The sequence below is a fragment of the Cheilinus undulatus genome, linkage group 5, assembly GCF_018320785.1.
Source record: "Cheilinus undulatus linkage group 5, ASM1832078v1, whole genome shotgun sequence".
Lineage (NCBI taxonomy): Eukaryota > Metazoa > Chordata > Actinopteri > Labriformes > Labridae > Cheilinus > Cheilinus undulatus.
The window spans coordinates 305,516-324,806 of NC_054869.1; the positions used below are offsets into that span (position 1 = coordinate 305,516).

The following is a 19,291-nucleotide window of genomic DNA, read 5'->3' on the forward strand; positions in this document are numbered from 1 at the left end:
TATTCTGTACTGTCAGAACCTCAGTGATGAAGACTTGACGACCTTCATCATCATCACTCTTTTATTCTGTACTGTCAGAACCTCAGTGATGAAGAACCTCTGTGATGAAGACTGACGACCTTCATCATCATCACTCTTTTATTCTGTACTGTCAGAACCTCTGTGATGAAGACCTGACAACCTTCATCATCATCACTCTTTTATTCTGTACCGTCAGAACCTCTGTGATGAAGACCTGACGACCTTCATCCTCATCACTCTTTTATTCTGTACTATCAGAACCTCTGATGAAGACCTGACAACCTTCATCATCATCACTCTTTATTCTGTACCGTCAGAACCTCTGTGATGAAGACCTGACAACCTTCATCATCATCACTCTTTTATTCTGTACCGTCAGAACCTCTGTGATGAAGACCTGATGACCTTCATCATCATCACTCTTTTATTCTGTACTGTCAGAACCTCAGTGATGAAGAACCCCTGTGATGAAGACTGACGACCTTCATCATCATCACTCTTTTATTCTGTACTATCAGAACCTCTGTGATGAAGACCTGACAACCTTCATCATCATCACTCTTTTATTCTGTACTATCAGAACCTCTGTGATGAAGACCTGACAACCTTCATCATCATCACTCTTTTATTCTGTACTATCAGAACCTCTGTGATGAAGAACCCCTGTGATGAAGACTGACAACCTTCATCATCATCACTCTTTTATTCTGTACTATCAGAACCTCTGTGATGAAGAACCCCTGTGATGAAGACTGACAACCTTCATCATCATCACTCTTTTATTCTGTACCGTCAGAACCTCTGTGATGAAGACCTGATGACCTTCATCATCATCACTCTTTTATTCTGTACTGTCAGAACCTCAGTGATGAAGAACCCCTGTGATGAAGACTGACGACCTTCATCATCATCACTCTTTTATTCTGTACCGTCAGAACCTCTGTGATGAAGACCTGATGACCTTCATCATCATCACTCTTTTATTCTGTACCGTCAGAACCTCTGTGATGAAGACCTGATGACCTTCATCATCATCACTCTTTTATTCTGTACTGTCAGAACCTCAGTGATGAAGAACCCCTGTGATGAAGACTGACGACCTTCATCATCATCACTCTTTTATTCTGTACTGTCAGAACCTCAGTGATGAAGACCTGACAACCTTCATCATCATCACTCTTTTATTCTGTACCGTCAGAACCTCTGTGATGAAGACCTGATGACCTTCATCATCATCACTCTTTTATTCTGTACTATCAGAACCTCTGTGATGAAGACCTGACGACCTTCATCATCATCACTCTTTTATTCTGTACTGTCAGAACCTCTGTGATGAAGACTGACGACCTTCATCATCATCACTCTTTTATTCTGTACTATCAGAACCTCAGTGATGAAGACCTGACGACCTTCATCATCATCACTCTTTTATTCTGTACTGTCAGAACCTCAGTGATGAAGACCTGACGACCTTCATCATCATCACTCTTTTATTCTGTACCGTCAGAACCTCTGTGATGAAGACCTGATGACCTTCATCATCATCACTCTTTTATTCTGTACTGTCAGAACCTCTGTGATGAAGACTGACGACCTTCATCATCATCACTCTTTTATTCTTACTGTCAGAACCTCTGTGATGAAGAACCTCTGTGATGAAGACTGACGACCTTCATCATCATCACTCTTTTATTCTGTACTATCAGAACCTCTGTGATGAAGACCTGACAACCTTCATCATCATCACTCTTTTATTCTGTACTATCAGAACCTCTGTGATGAAGAACCCCTGTGATGAAGACCTGACAACCTTCATCATCATCACTCTTTTATTCTGTACCGTCAGAACCTCTGTGATGAAGACCTGATGACCTTCATCATCATCACTCTTTTATTCTGTACCGTCAGAACCTCTGTGATGAAGAACCCCTGTGATGAAGACTGACGACCTTCATCATCATCACTCTTTTATTCTGTACCGTCAGAACCTCTGTGATGAAGACCTGATGACCTTCATCATCATCACTCTTTTATTCTGTACCGTCAGAACCTCTGTGATGAAGACCTGATGACCTTCATCATCATCACTCTTTTATTCTGTACTGTCAGAACCTCAGTGATGAAGAACCCCTGTGATGAAGACTGACGACCTTCATCATCATCACTCTTTTATTCTGTACTGTCAGAACCTCTGTGATGAAGACCTGACAACCTTCATCATCATCACTCTTTTATTCTGTACCGTCAGAACCTCTGTGATGAAGACCTGATGACCTTCATCATCATCACTCTTTTATTCTGTACTATCAGAACCTCTGTGATGAAGACCTGACGACCTTCATCATCATCACTCTTTTATTCTGTACTGTCAGAACCTCTGTGATGAAGACTGACGACCTTCATCATCATCACTCTTTTATTCTGTACTATCAGAACCTCAGTGATGAAGACCTGACGACCTTCATCATCATCACTCTTTTATTCTGTACTGTCAGAACCTCAGTGATGAAGACCTGACGACCTTCATCATCATCACTCTTTTATTCTGTACTGTCAGAACCTCTGTGATGAAGACCTGATGACCTTCATCATCATCACTCTTTTATTCTGTACTGTCAGAACCTCTGTGATGAAGACTGACGACCTTCATCATCATCACTCTTTTATTCTGTACTATCAGAACCTCTGTGATGAAGAACCTCTGTGATGAAGACTGACGACCTTTGGTCACTCTGAACTCTGACATCAAACATGGCGGCAGAAATCGACTCATCAGAGCAGTGTTTCTCATCATCTGTAACCACTCTGTAACAGTTGCAGTCAACCAGGAAGTATCAGCAGTTAATAAGCGCTTGGTCTGACCTGCTCCTCTATGATGTAGCTCATTGAAAGTGGCTTTCCAGCGTTTTTGGCCATTTTGAGTCATCTTTGAAGACCCACAGAATATTTTGTACTGTGACTCTGAAATCACCAAATAGCTCACATGAAAGAAGAAAGTCTCTATTTCATCATGGAAAAAACGTTTGTTTGTAGCTTGTTCCGTTCTTGATTTATCTGAAGGTGAATAGAGGCTAGTTTCACCAAAAAGACCACTTTTTTCTAGAAAGCTGAGAAAAATGCATTTTTGTGAGAGAGAGTCTGTCAAGCAGAACAGTGATTTGAATGTTATAATTCTTCCTTCAATGACATAAAAGACATCTGAAAATTGTATTACAAATGCTATTTTATTGTAACATGAATAACAGTGCTTCCAGTCACTGTCATTCACACTCTGGAACTAGATGGCCACCACGGGACCCCCTATACGCCCACGTCCTCTCCTGCTTGCATGTCCCCTGGCACTGCCTGTAAATTATAGAAGTAATATAATAACTATAAAATATGTTTTATATATATAATCTAGAATCCAGAATTTTTTTGTTCTTACCTCTTTTTCTGTCAACAGACGGTGTTGTAGAGCTGCATGGGGCTTGCTCTTCTGAAATCACAGGATCATGAGTGATGGTTTCATTGATAAATCTGGCTGAATAATCAGTGGGTTCCTAACGTTAACTTACCTCCATCGCTCTGGGACGGAGAACAAGATCCGCTCTGCTCACTCGGCAGCCGTTCCTCAGAGTCTGGGTCGGATAAGTCCGTCTCTGAAGTGTCGTCGCTGTATGTATCCAGCTGGTGAGAGGCTGCCTTTTTCCTCCGACGTACGGGGGAGACCTCGCAGCATTCTTTAGCCTCTTGGCCGGCCGAGGCAGATGAATGACCGCGCTGATCCCTGGATTCGCTGTCGTTAAGTTCAGTGTCGGTTTCAGCGAGTCAGCGATTTCTCAAGCAAAAGTTAAAAGTTTCTTCCAGCGTCTATTTTAGAACTTTTAGCTTAGATTACCTCTGTAATGATCGCTCTGCTCTTTGACCCCAGGGTCTCCACCTCTGATCTCAGTGGCTTTGATCTACCGTCTCTTCTGACTGTAGTGTTCCGACTACGTATCCCAGAAGCCCCAAAATTACTCACAGGGAGCACAAGAGCGCCCCCTTGTGCCAGCCGCCGAAAAAACCACTTTGACGTATATATACGTCTATGGCACTCAATGAGTTAAAAACCTCACAGTCACACTGTTAATTAAAAATGAAGGTCTAACAGTAATAGAAATAGATACTGATCCATGCTCATCCTAACAGCCTGCTAGGATGTTGGCTGCCATTTTTTCCCCGTCGCCAACTTCCTTCAAAATAAAATAAAGAAGAACTTCTGTTTCTCTATCCTTCTAATTAAAATTAGAAGCCCTCTGTTTCTGTAACCTTCAAAATAAAATAAGAAGCCCTCTTGTTTCTCTTTCCTTCAAAATAAAATAAGAAGCCCTCTGTTTCTCTATCCTTCAAAATAAAATAAGAAGCCCTCTGTTTCTCTATCCTTCAAAATAAAATTAGAAGCCCTCTGTTTCTGTAACCTTCAAAATAAAATAAGAAGCCCTCTGTTTCTCTTTCCTTCAAAATAAAATAAGAAGCCCTCTGTTTCTCTTTCCTTCAAAATAAAATAAGAAGCCCTCTGTTTCTATAACCTTCTAAATAAAATAAGAATCCCTCTGTTTCTGTAACCTTCAAAATAAAGTCAGAAGCCATCTGTTTCCCTAACCTTCAAAATAAAATAAAACAAACGTCTGTTTTTCTGTCCTTCAAAATAAAATAAATAAGAACTTCTGTTTCTCTATCCTCTAAAGCAAAATAAGAAGCCCTCTGTTTCTCTTTCCTTCAAAATAAAATAAGAAGCCCTCTCTTTCCCTAACCTTCAAAATAAAATTAAACAACCCTCTGTTTTGCTATCCTTCAAAATAAAATAAAGAAGAACTTCTGTTTCCCTATCCTTCTAAATAAAAAAAGAAGCCCTCTGTTTCTCTGACTGTTCTCCTGACAGCTGAACCGCTGGGTGGATCCTTCGTTCTCAGAGTTTCCGGCTGACAGTTTCTCCCGACCCGTGAAGAAGAAAGGCGTTCCTGTCCTAAAAGTGGCGTGTGAACAGAAGAGGAGCAGGAAGAGGAAAGGAGGGAGCTGTGATGTTTTCCTGACGGCGAGAGGAGAGGATGAACCCTGGGTGGACCGATATGCTCCTAGCTCACAGGTCAGCACGTTTACTGTAAAACACCAACATTTCTGATGGTAGAGGGCGCTAGAGGGAGAGGGCCTTCAGTATTAACCAGGGGTGTGGCAGGTCACTGGGGTCACGGTTCAGTTCCTTGTCCTAGATCTGTAATTCTAGATCTCCTTCTCTTCTTTATATAGTCTGGTTGATACTTTTTCACGTTAGAAACAGCGGAACATCTACCAGGCTTGGTAGATGTTTCCATGGTAACTGGGGACCCCACCAATCAGAGATGTCACTGTGACACTCGAGGATTGTGGGTATTGTAGTATTTTTTTGTTAAAATCAGGTTGATGTATGAGCGTCTGTCTTCTACAGCAGGGGTTCTCAACCTTGGGCTCAGGACCCCGCAGGGGGTCGCAAAACACTAAGAGAGGGTCGCCAGATGCCTTCAAAGATGGAGAATACTCTTGAAGTGATTTTTCCTCACCTAGTTTTGTAACTACTATTTGTCACTTTTCATCGGTTTGGACCCATTTTTTGCCCTAATACCCCATTTTAATCAATTTTCGTTCCTTTTTACCAACAATTTTTGCCAATCTTAACCAATTTTTACCAATGTTAACCCTTTACACCACTTTTTACTGCCTGTTTTGCCACTTCTTAACCAATTCTTGCCACTTTCAGTATATTGTTGCCTCTGTTGACCCATTATTGCCTCTATCAACCCTTTTTAATGCATTTATCAGCTGTTTTTTCCCATTTCAACCACATTTCACTGTTTGATAAGCCCATTTTGACCAGTTCAACCCATTTCTGCCATTTTCTGCCCATTTTATTCGTCCCAGTTAACCCATTTTTGCCACTATAAAACTTTTTCTGCCACTTTTTAATCCCCTTTTACCACCTTTTGTGCCTGTTTTTACCACTTCAGCACATTTTTGGCATTTTTTTGCTCTCTTTGCCATGTCTAACCCATTTCTGCTACTTCTAAAATCCCATGCAACCACCTTTCCCATCACCTTTTTGAACATTTTTTTACTATTTTAATTCTGTTTCTAAGAAAAGGGATTTACAGTGTTTGGAATAATATATTGTATGGCACAAATGACTTTAAAAAATGTATCTGTTGCTACGTTAAGGGTGGTTATTATTCAGGTTGAATATAAAATATTGATATGGATACCTAACCTTATCGTGGACCATGGTTTTGCTGACCTCCATGGTCCCCCAGTTTGGCTGGGTACCAGAAAGCTCTCCCCTTTATCCCCCCCTTATAGACGGCCTTGTCTCCACATGACTGTTCTAGAATGTTCATGGCTGTGTTCAACCACCTTCAGGTACGGGGGGGTCCCCGGTCTCTGACACCTTTATTTTGGGGGTCCCTGGTCTCTGACACCTTTATTTTGGGGGTCCCTGGTCTCTGACACCTTTATTTTGGGGGTCCCTGGTCTCTGACACCTTTATTTTGGGGGGTCCCTGGTCCCTGACACCTTTATTTTGGGGGTCCCTGGTCTCTGGCACCTTTATTTTGGTGGTCTCTGGTCTCTGACACCTTTTTTTTGTGGGTCCCTGGTCTCTGACACCTTTATTTTGGGGTCCCCGTCTCTGGCACCTTTATTCTGGGGGTCCCTGGTCTCTGACACCTTTATTTTGGTGGTCCCTGGTCTCTGACACCTTTATTTTGGGGGTCCCTGGTCTCTGACACCTTTATTTTGGGGTCCTCGGTCTCTGGCACCTTTATCTTGGTGGTCCCTGGTCTCTGACACCTTTATTTTGGGGGTCCCTGGTCTCTGACACCTTTATTTTGGGGGGTCCCTGGTCTCTGACACCTTTATTTTGGGGGTCCCTGGTCTCTGGCACCTTTATTTTGGTGGTCTCTGGTCTCTGACACCTTTTTTTTGTGGGTCCCTGGTCTCTGACACCTTTATTTTGGGGTCCCCGTCTCTGGCACCTTTATTCTGGGGGTCCCTGGTCTCTGGCACCTTTTATTTGGTGGTCCCTGGTCTCTGACACCTTTATTTTGGGGGTCCCTGGTCTCTGACACCTTTATTTTGGGGTCCTCGGTCTCTGGCACCTTTATCTTGGTGGTCCCTGGTCTCTGACACCTTTATTTGGGTGGTCCCTGGTCTCTGACACCTTTATTTTGTGGGTCCCTGGTCTCTGACACCTTTATTTTGGGGGTCCCTGGTCTCTGACACCTTTATTTTGGGGGACCCTGGTCTCTGACACCTTTATTTGGGTTGTCCCTGGTCTCTGACACCTTTATTTTGGGGTCCTCGGTCTCTGGCACCTTTATCTTGGGGGGTCCCTGGTCTCTGACACCTTTATTTTGGGGGGTCCCTGGTCTCTGACACCTTTATTTTGGGGGTCCCTGGTCTCTGGCACCTTTATCTTGGTGGTCCCTGGTCTCTGACACCTTTATTTGGGTGGTCCCTGGTCTCTGACACCTTTATCTTGGTGGTCCCTGGTCTCTGACACCTTTATTTGGGTGGTCCCTGGTCTCTGACACCTTTTTTTTGTGGGTCCCTGGTCTCTGACACCTTTATTTTGGGGTCCCCATCTCTGGCACCTTTTTTCTGGGGGTCCCTGGTCTCTGACACCTTTTTTTTGTGGGTCCCTGGTCTCTGACACCTTTATTTGGGTGGTCCCTGGTCTCTGACACCTTTATCTTGGTGGTCCCTGGTCTCTGACACCTTTATTTGGGTGGTCCCTGGTCTCTGACACCTTTTTTTTGTGGGTCCCTGGTCTCTGACACCTTTATTTCTGGGGTCCCTGGTCTCTGACACCTTTATTTGGGTGGTCCCTGGTCTCTGACACCTTTATTTTGGGGGTCCCTGTTCTCTGACACCTTTATTTGGGTGGTCCCTGGTCTCTGACACCTTTATTTTGGGGGTCCTCGGTCTCTGGCACCTTTATCTTGGGGGGTCCCTGGTCTCTGACACCTTTATTTTGGGGGGTCCCTGGTCTCTGACAACTTTATTTTGGGGGTCCCTGGTCTCTGGCACCTTTTATTCGGTGGTCCCTGGTATCTGACACCTTTTTTTTGTGGGTCCCTGATCTCTGACACCTTTATTTTGGGGTCCCCGTCTCTGGCACCTTTATTCTGGGGGTCCCTGTTCTCTGACACCTTTATTTGGGTGGTCCCTGGTCTCTGACACCTTTATTTTGGGGGTCCTCGGTCTCTGGCACCTTTATCTTGGGGGGTCCCTGGTCTCCGACACCTTTTTTTTGTGGGTCCCTGGTCTCTGACACCTTTATTTTGGGGGTCCCTGGTCTCTGACACCTTTATTTTGGGGTCCTCGGTCTCTGACACCTTTATTTTGGGGGTCCCTGATCTCTGACACCTTTATTTTGGGGTCCCTGGTCTCTGACACCTTTATCTTGGTGGTCCCTGGTCTCTGACACCTTTATTTGGGTTGTCCCTGGTCTCTGACATCTTTATTTTGGGGTCCCCGTCTCTGGCACCTTTATTCTGGGGGTCCCGGGGCTGAAGCGGTTGAGGACCCCTGATCTACAGGAGTGTAGATCGTGGTTTCATGCTCAGGTAGCTCGTGGTCAACCTAGCTTGGATGCTAATGATCAGATCAGCTATGGAGACACTGAGCGGGAGTTTCTCTGGTCCCTCACTGCTGAGCTCTGTTTGCTACCATCGGTTGTTGTTCTGACTGAGAGCCCCCTGTTGGTGGAAGGCATCCATTACACTCAACAGGACAGAGAGACTCCTGCACCCCGCTGACCTCCCTCTCCTATAGACGATCTGAAACAGGGCCCTAGACCGGTGTGATCCCACAGCCATGATCACAGAGGTCTTAGGGCCCATTCTGGGTAGTTTCAGGGTTTAAATCATCACACATATCCTCCTGATCGTTGTTGAAACGCTGCCTTGCTGTCGTTCTGGTTTTGTCCTCTGAGACTCCAGCAGAGCTGCAGAATCATCCCCTAATCCTGGTTCTCCTGTCGTTTACACTCTGTTGGTCTGCAGGCTGAGCTGGCCGTGCACAGGAAGAAGATTGAAGAGGTGGAGAGTTGGATGAGAGCTCACACTCACTCCTCACAGGTACCTGGAGTCTCACCTTTGTTGTTTTTACTGTGTCTCCCAAAATTTCCACATAGGACGACTGCGCCGCACACCAAACGCCGCGGGTTTGATCCATCCTCCTGGAAGTGAGTTCAGAGTGCTGCACCGCGGCGCGCAGTCCTGATCAGCCAGCAGAGATCACGGGAAAACTGCGAGTTCACACAGGAATAGTACATCGACAGCGGACTGTTTTACTTTTTAGGATTAATTTCTCGTCCTCTCCGGTCTAAGTCCATGATATTGATATATAGGAAGTTCAAAGGTTAAAGTTTGCTGAAGGATCTGTGGTTTTATGTAACATTCTTTGGCTAAGTCTCCTCAAAAGTTCACTTTTCCTCATCAACGGCGCTGTTGTAGCTTTGTGGCTCTCTGACCTCTCGGTGACCCTTTGCTCTCGCTGCAGGATGAGATGTAATGTTGATATAGTGAAGATTTACGATCAGGAGTCCGTGCGTTGTGCTTTATTTTGAAAGAACCGGATGTTCTACACTTGTGACTTCCTCTTCTGGAGCTTTCTGATCCACGGGTATTGACGCGGTTTGGCAGCGGCCAGCGCTGAAAGTAGACCTGTGGCGTATCTCGAACGAAGCGGAGCGCAGCGTCGGTCCCGGCACGCGCCTCTGCCGGTCTGGAGCGGCGACTGTGGAAATGCTCTGACGGACTAGAGAGGGAGCGATGTGTGAGCGATGTACGATTCGCTGGCGGTTCGCAGCGCGGTCGCCGTCTGTGGAAATGGGAGGTCAGTGTTCTGATGTGTGACCGTCCTGGGGCCAGGTAAGCTTTCTGCTTCATCCTCTGACTCAGGTAAGTTTCTACCTGTCTGTAGCTGTGTGAACGTTTCTGTCATGGAGGTCTTTGACGACTCTTCATTCATCTGAGCCCAGCCTTCTGTTCTCGTCCACAGCGGGGCGTCCTGCTGCTGACGGGACCCTCCGGCTGTGGGAAGACGGCCACAGTCCGTGTCCTGTCTGAGGAGATGGGTCTGCGTGTTCAGGAGTGGACCAACCCCACCTCCATGGAGCCATACGGTCAGCACGGTGAGGACGGTGGTGTCATGTGACCTTTAACCAACTTTCACTGTCACTGTATGAGTTTAGGAGAACGCCCTGACCTTTGACCTGAACCAACAGAAACGTAAAGGGTGACTGAAAATCCAGGGGTGTGAGATCCAAGATTATGTCCCAGTTCTGAGATCAGGGTTGTAATTCAGAGATTAAGGTCATGATTCAGAGATTAAGGTTATGATTCAGAATTAAGGTCATGATTCAGAGATTAAGGTCATGATTCAGAGATTGAGGTTATGACTCAGAGATTAAGGTCATGATTCAGAGATTAAGGTCATGATTCAGAGATTAAGGTCACAATGCAGAGATTAAGGTCACAATGCAGAGATTAAGGTCATGATTCAGTGATTAAGGTCACAATTCAGAGATTAAGGTCACAATTCAGAGATTAAGGCTATGATTAAGAGATTAAGGTCATGATTCAGAGATTAAGGTCATGATTCAGAGATTAAGGTCACAATGCAGAGATTAAGGTCATGATTCAGAGATTAAGGTCATGATTCAGAGATTAAGGTCACAATGCAGAGATTAAGGTCATGATTCAGAGATTAAGGTCATGATTCAGAGATTAAGGTCACAATGCAGAGATTAAGGTCATGATTCAGAGATTAAGGTCACAATGCAGAGATTAAGGTCATGATTCAGAGATTAAGGTCACAATGCAGAGATTAAGGTCATGATTCAGAGATTAAGGTCATGATTCAGAGATTGAGGTCACAATGCAGAGATTAAGGTCATGATTCAGAGATTAAGGTCATGATTCAGAGATTAAGGTCATGATTCAGAGATTGAGGTTATGACTCAGAGATTAAGGTCATGATTCAGAGATTAAGGTCATGATTCAGAGATTAAGGTCACAATGCAGAGATTAAGGTCACAATGCAGAGATTAAGGTCATGATTCAGAGATTAAGGTCACAATTCAGAGATTAAGGTCACAATTCAGAGATTAAGGTCATGATTCAGAGATTAAGGTCATGATTCAGAGATTAAGGTCATGATTCAGAGATTAAGGTCACAATGCAGAGATTAAGGTCATGATTCAGAGATTAAGGTCATGATTCAGAGATTAAGGTCACAATGCAGAGATTAAGGTCATGATTCAGAGATTAAGGTCATGATTCAGAGATTAAGGTCATGATTCAGAGATTAAGGTCACAATGCAGAGATTAAGGTCATGATTCAGAGATTAAGGTCATGATTCAGAGATTAAGGTCATGATTCAGAGATTAAGGTCACAATGCAGAGATTAAGGTCACAATGCAGAGATTAAGGTCATGATTCAGAGATTTAGGTCATGATTCAGAGATTAAGGTCATGATTCAGAGATTAAGGTCACAATGCAGAGATTAAGGTCATGATTCAGAGATTAAGGTCACAATTCAGAGATTAAGGTCATGATTCAGAGATTAAGGTCACAATGCAGAGATTAAGGTCATGATTCAGAGATTAAGGTCACAATTCAGAGATTAAGGTCATGATTCAGAGATTAAGGTCACAATTCAGAGATTAAGGTCATGATTCAGAGATTAAGGTCATGATTCAGAGATTAAGGTCATGATTCAGAGATTAAGGTCACAATTCAGAGATTAAGGTCATGATTCAGAGATTAAGGTCATGATTCAGAGATTAAGGTTATGATTCAGAGATTTAGGTCATGATTCAGAGATTAAGGTCACAATTCAGAGATTAAGGTCATGATTCAGAGATTAAGGTCATGATTCAGAGATTAAGGTCACAATGCAGAGATTAAGGTCATGATTCAGAATTAAGGTCATGATTCAGAGATTAAGGTCATGATTCAGAGATTGAGGTCACAATGCAGAGATTAAGGTCATGATTCAGAATTAAGGTCATGATTCAGAGATTAGGGTCACAATGCAGAGATTAAGGCCATGATTCAGAGATTAAGGTCACAATGCAGAGATTAAGGCCATGATTCAGAGATTAAGGTCACAATGCAGAGATTAAGGTCACAATTCAGAGATTAAGGCCATGATTCAGAGATTAAGGTCACAATGCAGAGATTAAGGTCACAATTCAGAGATTAAGGTCACAATTCAGAGATTAAGGTCACAATGCAGTGATTAAGGTCACAATTCAGAGATTAAGGTCACAATTCAGAGATTAAGGTCACAATGCAGAGATTAAGGTCACAATGCAGAGATTAAGGTCACAATTCAGAGATTAAGGTCACAATTCAGAGATTAAGGTCATGATTCAGAGATTGAGGTCACAATGCAGAGATTAAGGTTATGATTCAGAGATTAAGGTCATGATTCAGAGATTAAGGTCATGATTCAGAGATTAAGGTCACGATTCAGAGATTAAGGTCATGATTCAGAGATTAAGGTCATGATTCAGAGATTAAGGTCACAATGCAGAGATTAAGGTCACAATGCAGAGATTAAGGTCACGATTCAGAGATTAAGGTAACAATGCAGAGACTAAGGTCACAATGCAGAGATTAAGGTCACGATTCAGAGATTAAGGTAACAATGCAGAGACTAAGGTCACAATGCAGTGATTAAGGTCACGATTCAGAGATTAAGGTAACAATGCAGAGACTAAGGTCACAATGCAGTGATTAAGGTCACGATTCAGAGATTAAGGTCACAATGCAGAGATTAAGGTCATGATTCAGAGATTGAGGTCACAATGCAGAGATTAAGGTCACGATTCAGAGATTAAGGTCATGATTCAGAGATTAAGGTCACAATGCAGAGATAAAGGTCATGATTCAGAGATTAAGGTCATGATTCAGAGATTGAGGTCACAATGCAGAGATTAAGGTCATGATTCAGAGATTAAGGTCATGATTCAGAGATTAAGGTCATGATTCAGAGATTGAGGTCACAATGCAGAGATTAAGGTCACGATTCAGAGATTAAGGTCATGATTCAGAGATTAAGGTCATGATTCAGAGATTTAGGTCATGATTCAGAGATTAAGGTCATGATTCAGAGATTAAGGTCATGATTCAGAGATTAAGGTTATGATTCAGAGATTAAGGTCATGATTCAGAGATTAAGGTCACAATGCAGAGATTAAGGTCACGATTCAGAGATTAAGGTCACAATGCAGAGATTAAGGTCACGATTCAGAGATTAAGGTCATGATTCAGAGATTAAGGTCACAATGCAGAGATAAAGGTCATGATTCAGAGATTAAGGTCATGATTCAGAGATTGAGGTCACAATGCAGAGATTAAGGTCATGATTCAGAGATTAAGGTCATGATTCAGAGATTAAGGTCATGATTCAGAGATTAAGGTCACAATGCAGAGATTAAGGTCATGATTCAGAGATTAAGGTCATGATTCAGAGATTAAGGTCATGATTCAGAGATTAAGGTCATGATTCAGAGATTAAGGTCATGATTCAGAGATTAAGGTCATGATTCAGAGATTAAGGCTATGATTAAGAGATTAAGGTCATGATTCAGAGATTAAGGTCATGATTCAGAGATTAAGGTCACAATGCAGAGATTAAGGTCATGATTCAGAGATTAAGGTCATGATTCAGAGATTAAGGTCACAATGCAGAGATTAAGGTCATGATTCAGAGATTAAGGTCATGATTCAGAGATTAAGGTCACAATGCAGAGATTAAGGTCATGATTCAGAGATTAAGGTCACAATGCAGAGATTAAGGTCATGATTCAGAGATTAAGGTCACAATGCAGAGATTAAGGTCATGATTCAGAGATTAAGGTCATGATTCAGAGATTAAGGTCACAATGCAGAGATTAAGGTCATGATTCAGAGATTAAGGTCATGATTCAGAGATTAAGGTCACAATGCAGAGATTAAGGTCATGATTCAGAGATTAAGGTCATGATTCAGAGATTAAGGTCATGATTCAGAGATTAAGGTCATGATTCAGAGATTAAGGTCATGATTCAGAGATTAAGGTCATGATTCAGAGATTAAGGTCACAATGCAGAGATTAAGGTCATGATTCAGAGATTAAGGTCATGATTCAGAGATTAAGGTCATGATTCAGAGATTAAGGTCACAATGCAGAGATTAAGGTCACAATGCAGAGATTAAGGTCATGATTCAGAGATTTAGGTCATGATTCAGAGATTAAGGTCATGATTCAGAGATTAAGGTCACAATGCAGAGATTAAGGTCATGATTCAGAGATTAAGGTCACAATTCAGAGATTAAGGTCATGATTCAGAGATTAAGGTCACAATGCAGAGATTAAGGTCATGATTCAGAGATTAAGGTCACAATTCAGAGATTAAGGTCATGATTCAGAGATTAAGGTCACAATTCAGAGATTAAGGTCATGATTCAGAGATTAAGGTCATGATTCAGAGATTAAGGTCATGATTCAGAGATTAAGGTCACAATTCAGAGATTAAGGTCATGATTCAGAGATTAAGGTCATGATTCAGAGATTAAGGTTATGATTCAGAGATTTAGGTCATGATTCAGAGATTAAGGTCATGATTCAGAGATTAAGGTCATGATTCAGAGATTAAGGTCACAATGCAGAGATTATGGTCATGATTCAGAATTAAGGTCATGATTCAGAGATTAAGGTCATGATTCAGAGATTGAGGTCACAATGCAGAGATTAAGGTCATGATTCAGAATTAAGGTCATGATTCAGAGATTAGGGTCACAATGCAGAGATTAAGGTCACAATTCAGAGATTAAGGCCATGATTCAGAGATTAAGGTCACAATGCAGAGATTAAGGTCACAATTCAGAGATTAAGGCCATGATTCAGAGATTAAGGTCACAATGCAGAGATTAAGGTCACAATGCAGAGATTAAGGTCACCATTCAGAGATTAAGGTCACAATGCAGAGATTAAGGTCATGATTCAGAATTAAGGTCACAATTCAGAGATTAAGGTCACAATGCAGAGATTAAGGTCATAATGCAGAGATTAAGGTCACAATTCAGAGATTAAGGTCACAATTCAGAGATTAAGGTCATGATTCAGAGATTGAGGTCACAATGCAGAGATTAAGGTTATGATTCAGAGATTAAGGTCATGATTCAGAGATTAAGGTCATGATTCAGAGATTAAGGTCACGATTCAGAGATTAAGGTCATGATTCAGAGATTAAGGTCATGATTCAGAGATTAAGGTCACAATGCAGAGATTAAGGTCACAATGCAGAGATTAAGGTCACGATTCAGAGATTAAGGTAACAATGCAGAGACTAAGGTCACAATGCAGAGACTAAGGTCACAATGCAGAGACTAAGGTCACAATGCAGAGATTAAGGTCACGATTCAGAGATTAAGGTAACAATGCAGAGACTAAGGTCACAATGCAGAGACTAAGGTCACAATGCAGAGACTAAGGTCACAATGCAGTGATTAAGGTCACGATTCAGAGATTAAGGTCACAATGCAGAGATTAAGGTCATGATTCAGAGATTGAGGTCACAATGCAGAGATAAAGGTCACGATTCAGAGATTAAGGTCACAATGCAGAGATTAAGGTCACGATTCAGAGATTAAGGTCATGATTCAGAGATTAAGGTCACAATGCAGAGATAAAGGTCATGATTCAGAGATTAAGGTCATGATTCAGAGATTGAGGTCACAATGCAGAGATTAAGGTCATGATTCAGAGATTAAGGTCATGATTCAGAGATTAAGGTCATGATTCAGAGATTGAGGTCACAATGCAGAGATTAAGGTCACGATTCAGAGATTAAGGTCATGATTCAGAGATTAAGGTCATGATTCAGAGATTTAGGTCATGATTCAGAGATTAAGGTTATGATTCAGAGATTAAGGTCATGATTCAGAGATTAAGGTTATGATTCAGAGATTAAGGTCATGATTCATAGATTGAGGTCACAATGCAGAGATAAAGGTCACGATTCAGAGATTAAGGTCACAATGCAGAGATTAAGGTCACGATTCAGAGATTAAGGTCATGATTCAGAGATTAAGGTCACAATGCAGAGATAAAGGTCATGATTCAGAGATTAAGGTCATGATTCAGAGATTGAGGTCACAATGCAGAGATTAAGGTCATGATTCAGAGATTAAGGTCATGATTCAGAGATTAAGGTCATGATTCAGAGATTGAGGTCACAATGCAGAGATTAAGGTCACGATTCAGAGATTAAGGTCATGATTCAGAGATTAAGGTCATGATTCAGAGATTTAGGTCATGATTCAGAGATTAAGGTCATGATTCAGAGATTAAGGTCATGATTCAGAGATTAAGGTTATGATTCAGAGATTAAGGTCATGATTCAGAGATTGAGGTCACAATGCAGAGATTAAGGTCACGATTCAGAGATTAAGGTCATGATTCAGAGATTAAGGTCATGATTCAGAGATTTAGGTCATGATTCAGAGATTAAGGTTATGATTCAGAGATTAAGGTCATGATTCAGAGATTAAGGTTATGATTCAGAGATTAAGGTCATGATTCAGAGATTGAGGTCACAATGCAGAGATTAAGGTCACAATGCAGAGATTAAGGTCATGATTTAGAGATTAAGGTCATGATTCAGAGATTAAGGTCACAATGCAGAGATTAAGGTCATGATTCAGAGATCAAGGTCATGATTCAGAGATTAAGGTCATGATTCAGAGATTAAGGTCATGATTTAGAGATTAAGGTCATGATTTAGAGATTAAGGTCATGATTCAGAGATTAAGGTCATGATTCAGAGATTAAGGTCATGATTTAGAGATTAAGGTCATGATTCAGAGATTAAGGTCATGATTTAGAGATTAAGGTCATGATTTAGAGATTAAGGTCATGATTCAGAGATTAAGGTCATGATTTAGAGATTAAGGTCATGATTTAGAGATTAAGGTCATGATTCAGAGATTAAGGTCATGATTTAGAGATTAAGGTCATGATTCAGAGATTAAGGTCATGATTTAGAGATTAAGGTCATGATTCAGAGATTAAGGTCACAATGCAGAGATTAAGGTCATGATTCAGAGATCAAGGTCATGATTCAGAGATTAAGGTCATGATTTAGAGATTAAGGTCATGATTCAGAGATTAAGGTTATGATTCAGAGATTAAGGTCACAATGCAGAGATTAAGGTCATGATTCAGAGATTAAGGTCACAATGCAGAGATAAAGGTCATGATTCAGAGATTAAGGTCATGATTCAGAGATTGAGGTCACAATGCAGAGATTAAGGTCATGATTCAGAGATTAAGGTCATGATTCAGAGATTAAGGTCATGATTCAGAGATTAAGGTCATGATTCAGAGATTAAGGTCATGATTCAGAGATTAAGGTCATGATTCAGAGATTTAGGTCATGATTCAGAGATTAAGGTTATGATTCAGAGATTAAGGTCATGATTCAGAGATTAAGGTCATGATTCAGAGATTAAGGTCATGATTCAGAGATTAAGGTCATGATTTAGAGATTAAGGTCACAATGCAGAGATTAAGGTCATGATTCAGAGATCAAGGTCATGATTCAGAGATTAAGGTCATGATTTAGAGATTAAGGTCATGATTTAGAGATTAAGGTCATGATTTAGAGATTAAGGTCATGATTTAGAGATTAAGGTCATGATTCAGAGATTAAGGTCATGATTCAGAGATTAAGGTCATGATTCAGAGATTAAGGTCATGATTCAGAGATTAAGGTCATGATTTAGAGATTAAGGTCATGATTTAGAGATTAAGGTCATGATTTAGAGATTAAGGTCATGATTCAGAGATTAAGGTCATGATTTAGAGATTAAGGTCATGATTTAGAGATTAAGGTCATGATTCAGAGATTAAGGTCATGATTCAGAGATTAAGGTCACAATGCAGAGATTAAGGTCATGATTCAGAGATCAAGGTCATGATTCAGAGATTAAGGTCATGATTTAGAGATTAAGGTCATGATTCAGAGATTAAGGTTATGATTCAGAGATTAAGGTCACAATGCAGAGATTAAGGTCATGATTCAGAGATTAAGGTCATGATTCAGAGATTAAGGTCATGATTTAGAGATTAAGGTCATGATTCAGAGATTAAGGTTATGATTCAGAGATTAAGGTCACAATGCAGAGATTAAGGTCATGATTTAGAGATTAAGGTCATGATTCAGAGATTAAGGTTATGATTCACAGATTAAGGTCATGATTCAGAGATTAAGGTCATGATTCAGAGATTAAGGTCATGATTCAGAGATTAAGGTCACAATGCAGAGATTAAGGTCATGATTCAGAGATTAAGGTCATGATTCAGAGATTAAGGTCATGATTCAGAGATTAAGGTCATGATTCAGAGATTAAGGTCACAATGCAGAGATTAAGGTCACAATGCAGAAATTAAGGTCATGATTCAGAGATTAAGGTCATGATTCAGAGATTAAGGTTATGATTCAGAGATTAAGGTCATGATTCAGAGATTAAGGTTATGATTCAGAGATTAAGGTTATGATTCAGAAATTAAAGTCATGATTCAGAGATTAAGGTCATGATTCAGAGATTAAGGTCATGATTCAGAGATTAAGGTCATGATTCAGAGATTAAGGTCATGATTCAGAGATTAAGGTTATGATTCAGAGATTAATGTTATGATTCAGAGATTAAGGTCACAATGCAGAGATTAAGGTTATGATTCAGAGATTAAGGTCATGATTCAGAGATTAAGGTCATGATTCAGAGATTAAGGTCATGATTCAGAGATTAAGGTTATGATTCAGAGATTAAGGTCATGATTCAGAGATTAAGGTTATGATTCAGAGATTAATGTTATGATTCATAGATTAAGGTCACAATGCAGAGATTAAGGTCATGATTCAGAGATTAAGGTTATGATTCAGAGATTAAGGTCATGATTCAGAGATTAAGGTCATGATTCAGAGATTAAGGTCACAATGCAGAGATTAAGGTCATGATTCAGAGATCAAGGTCATGATTCAGAGATTAAGGTCATGATTCAGAGATTAAGGTCATGATTCAGAGATTAAGGTCATGATTTAGAGATTAAGGTCATGATTTAGAGATTAAGGTCATGATTCAGAGATTAAGGTCATGATTCAGAGATTAAGGTCATGATTTAGAGATTAAGGTCATGATTCAGAGATTAAGGTCATG

General features: G+C 41.0%; 1 protein-coding gene across 3 annotated transcripts in view; it reads left to right on the top strand.

Annotated features, from left to right (window-relative positions):
* Positions 1 to 19,291, top strand: part of rad17 (RAD17 checkpoint clamp loader component) — a 71,277-nt gene that overhangs the window by 13,052 nt on the left and 38,934 nt on the right. For 2 of the 3 annotated variants that reach the window (XM_041787879.1, XM_041787877.1), the window contains 3 exons: positions 4,928 to 5,131; positions 9,078 to 9,152; positions 10,078 to 10,210. In XM_041787879.1, the coding sequence (XP_041643813.1) occupies positions 4,928 to 5,131; positions 9,078 to 9,152; positions 10,078 to 10,210 (412 nt within the window). The remainder of the gene's footprint in view (positions 1 to 4,927; positions 5,132 to 9,077; positions 9,153 to 10,077; positions 10,211 to 19,291) is intronic. The other variant, XM_041787878.1, reaches the window with a different exon arrangement.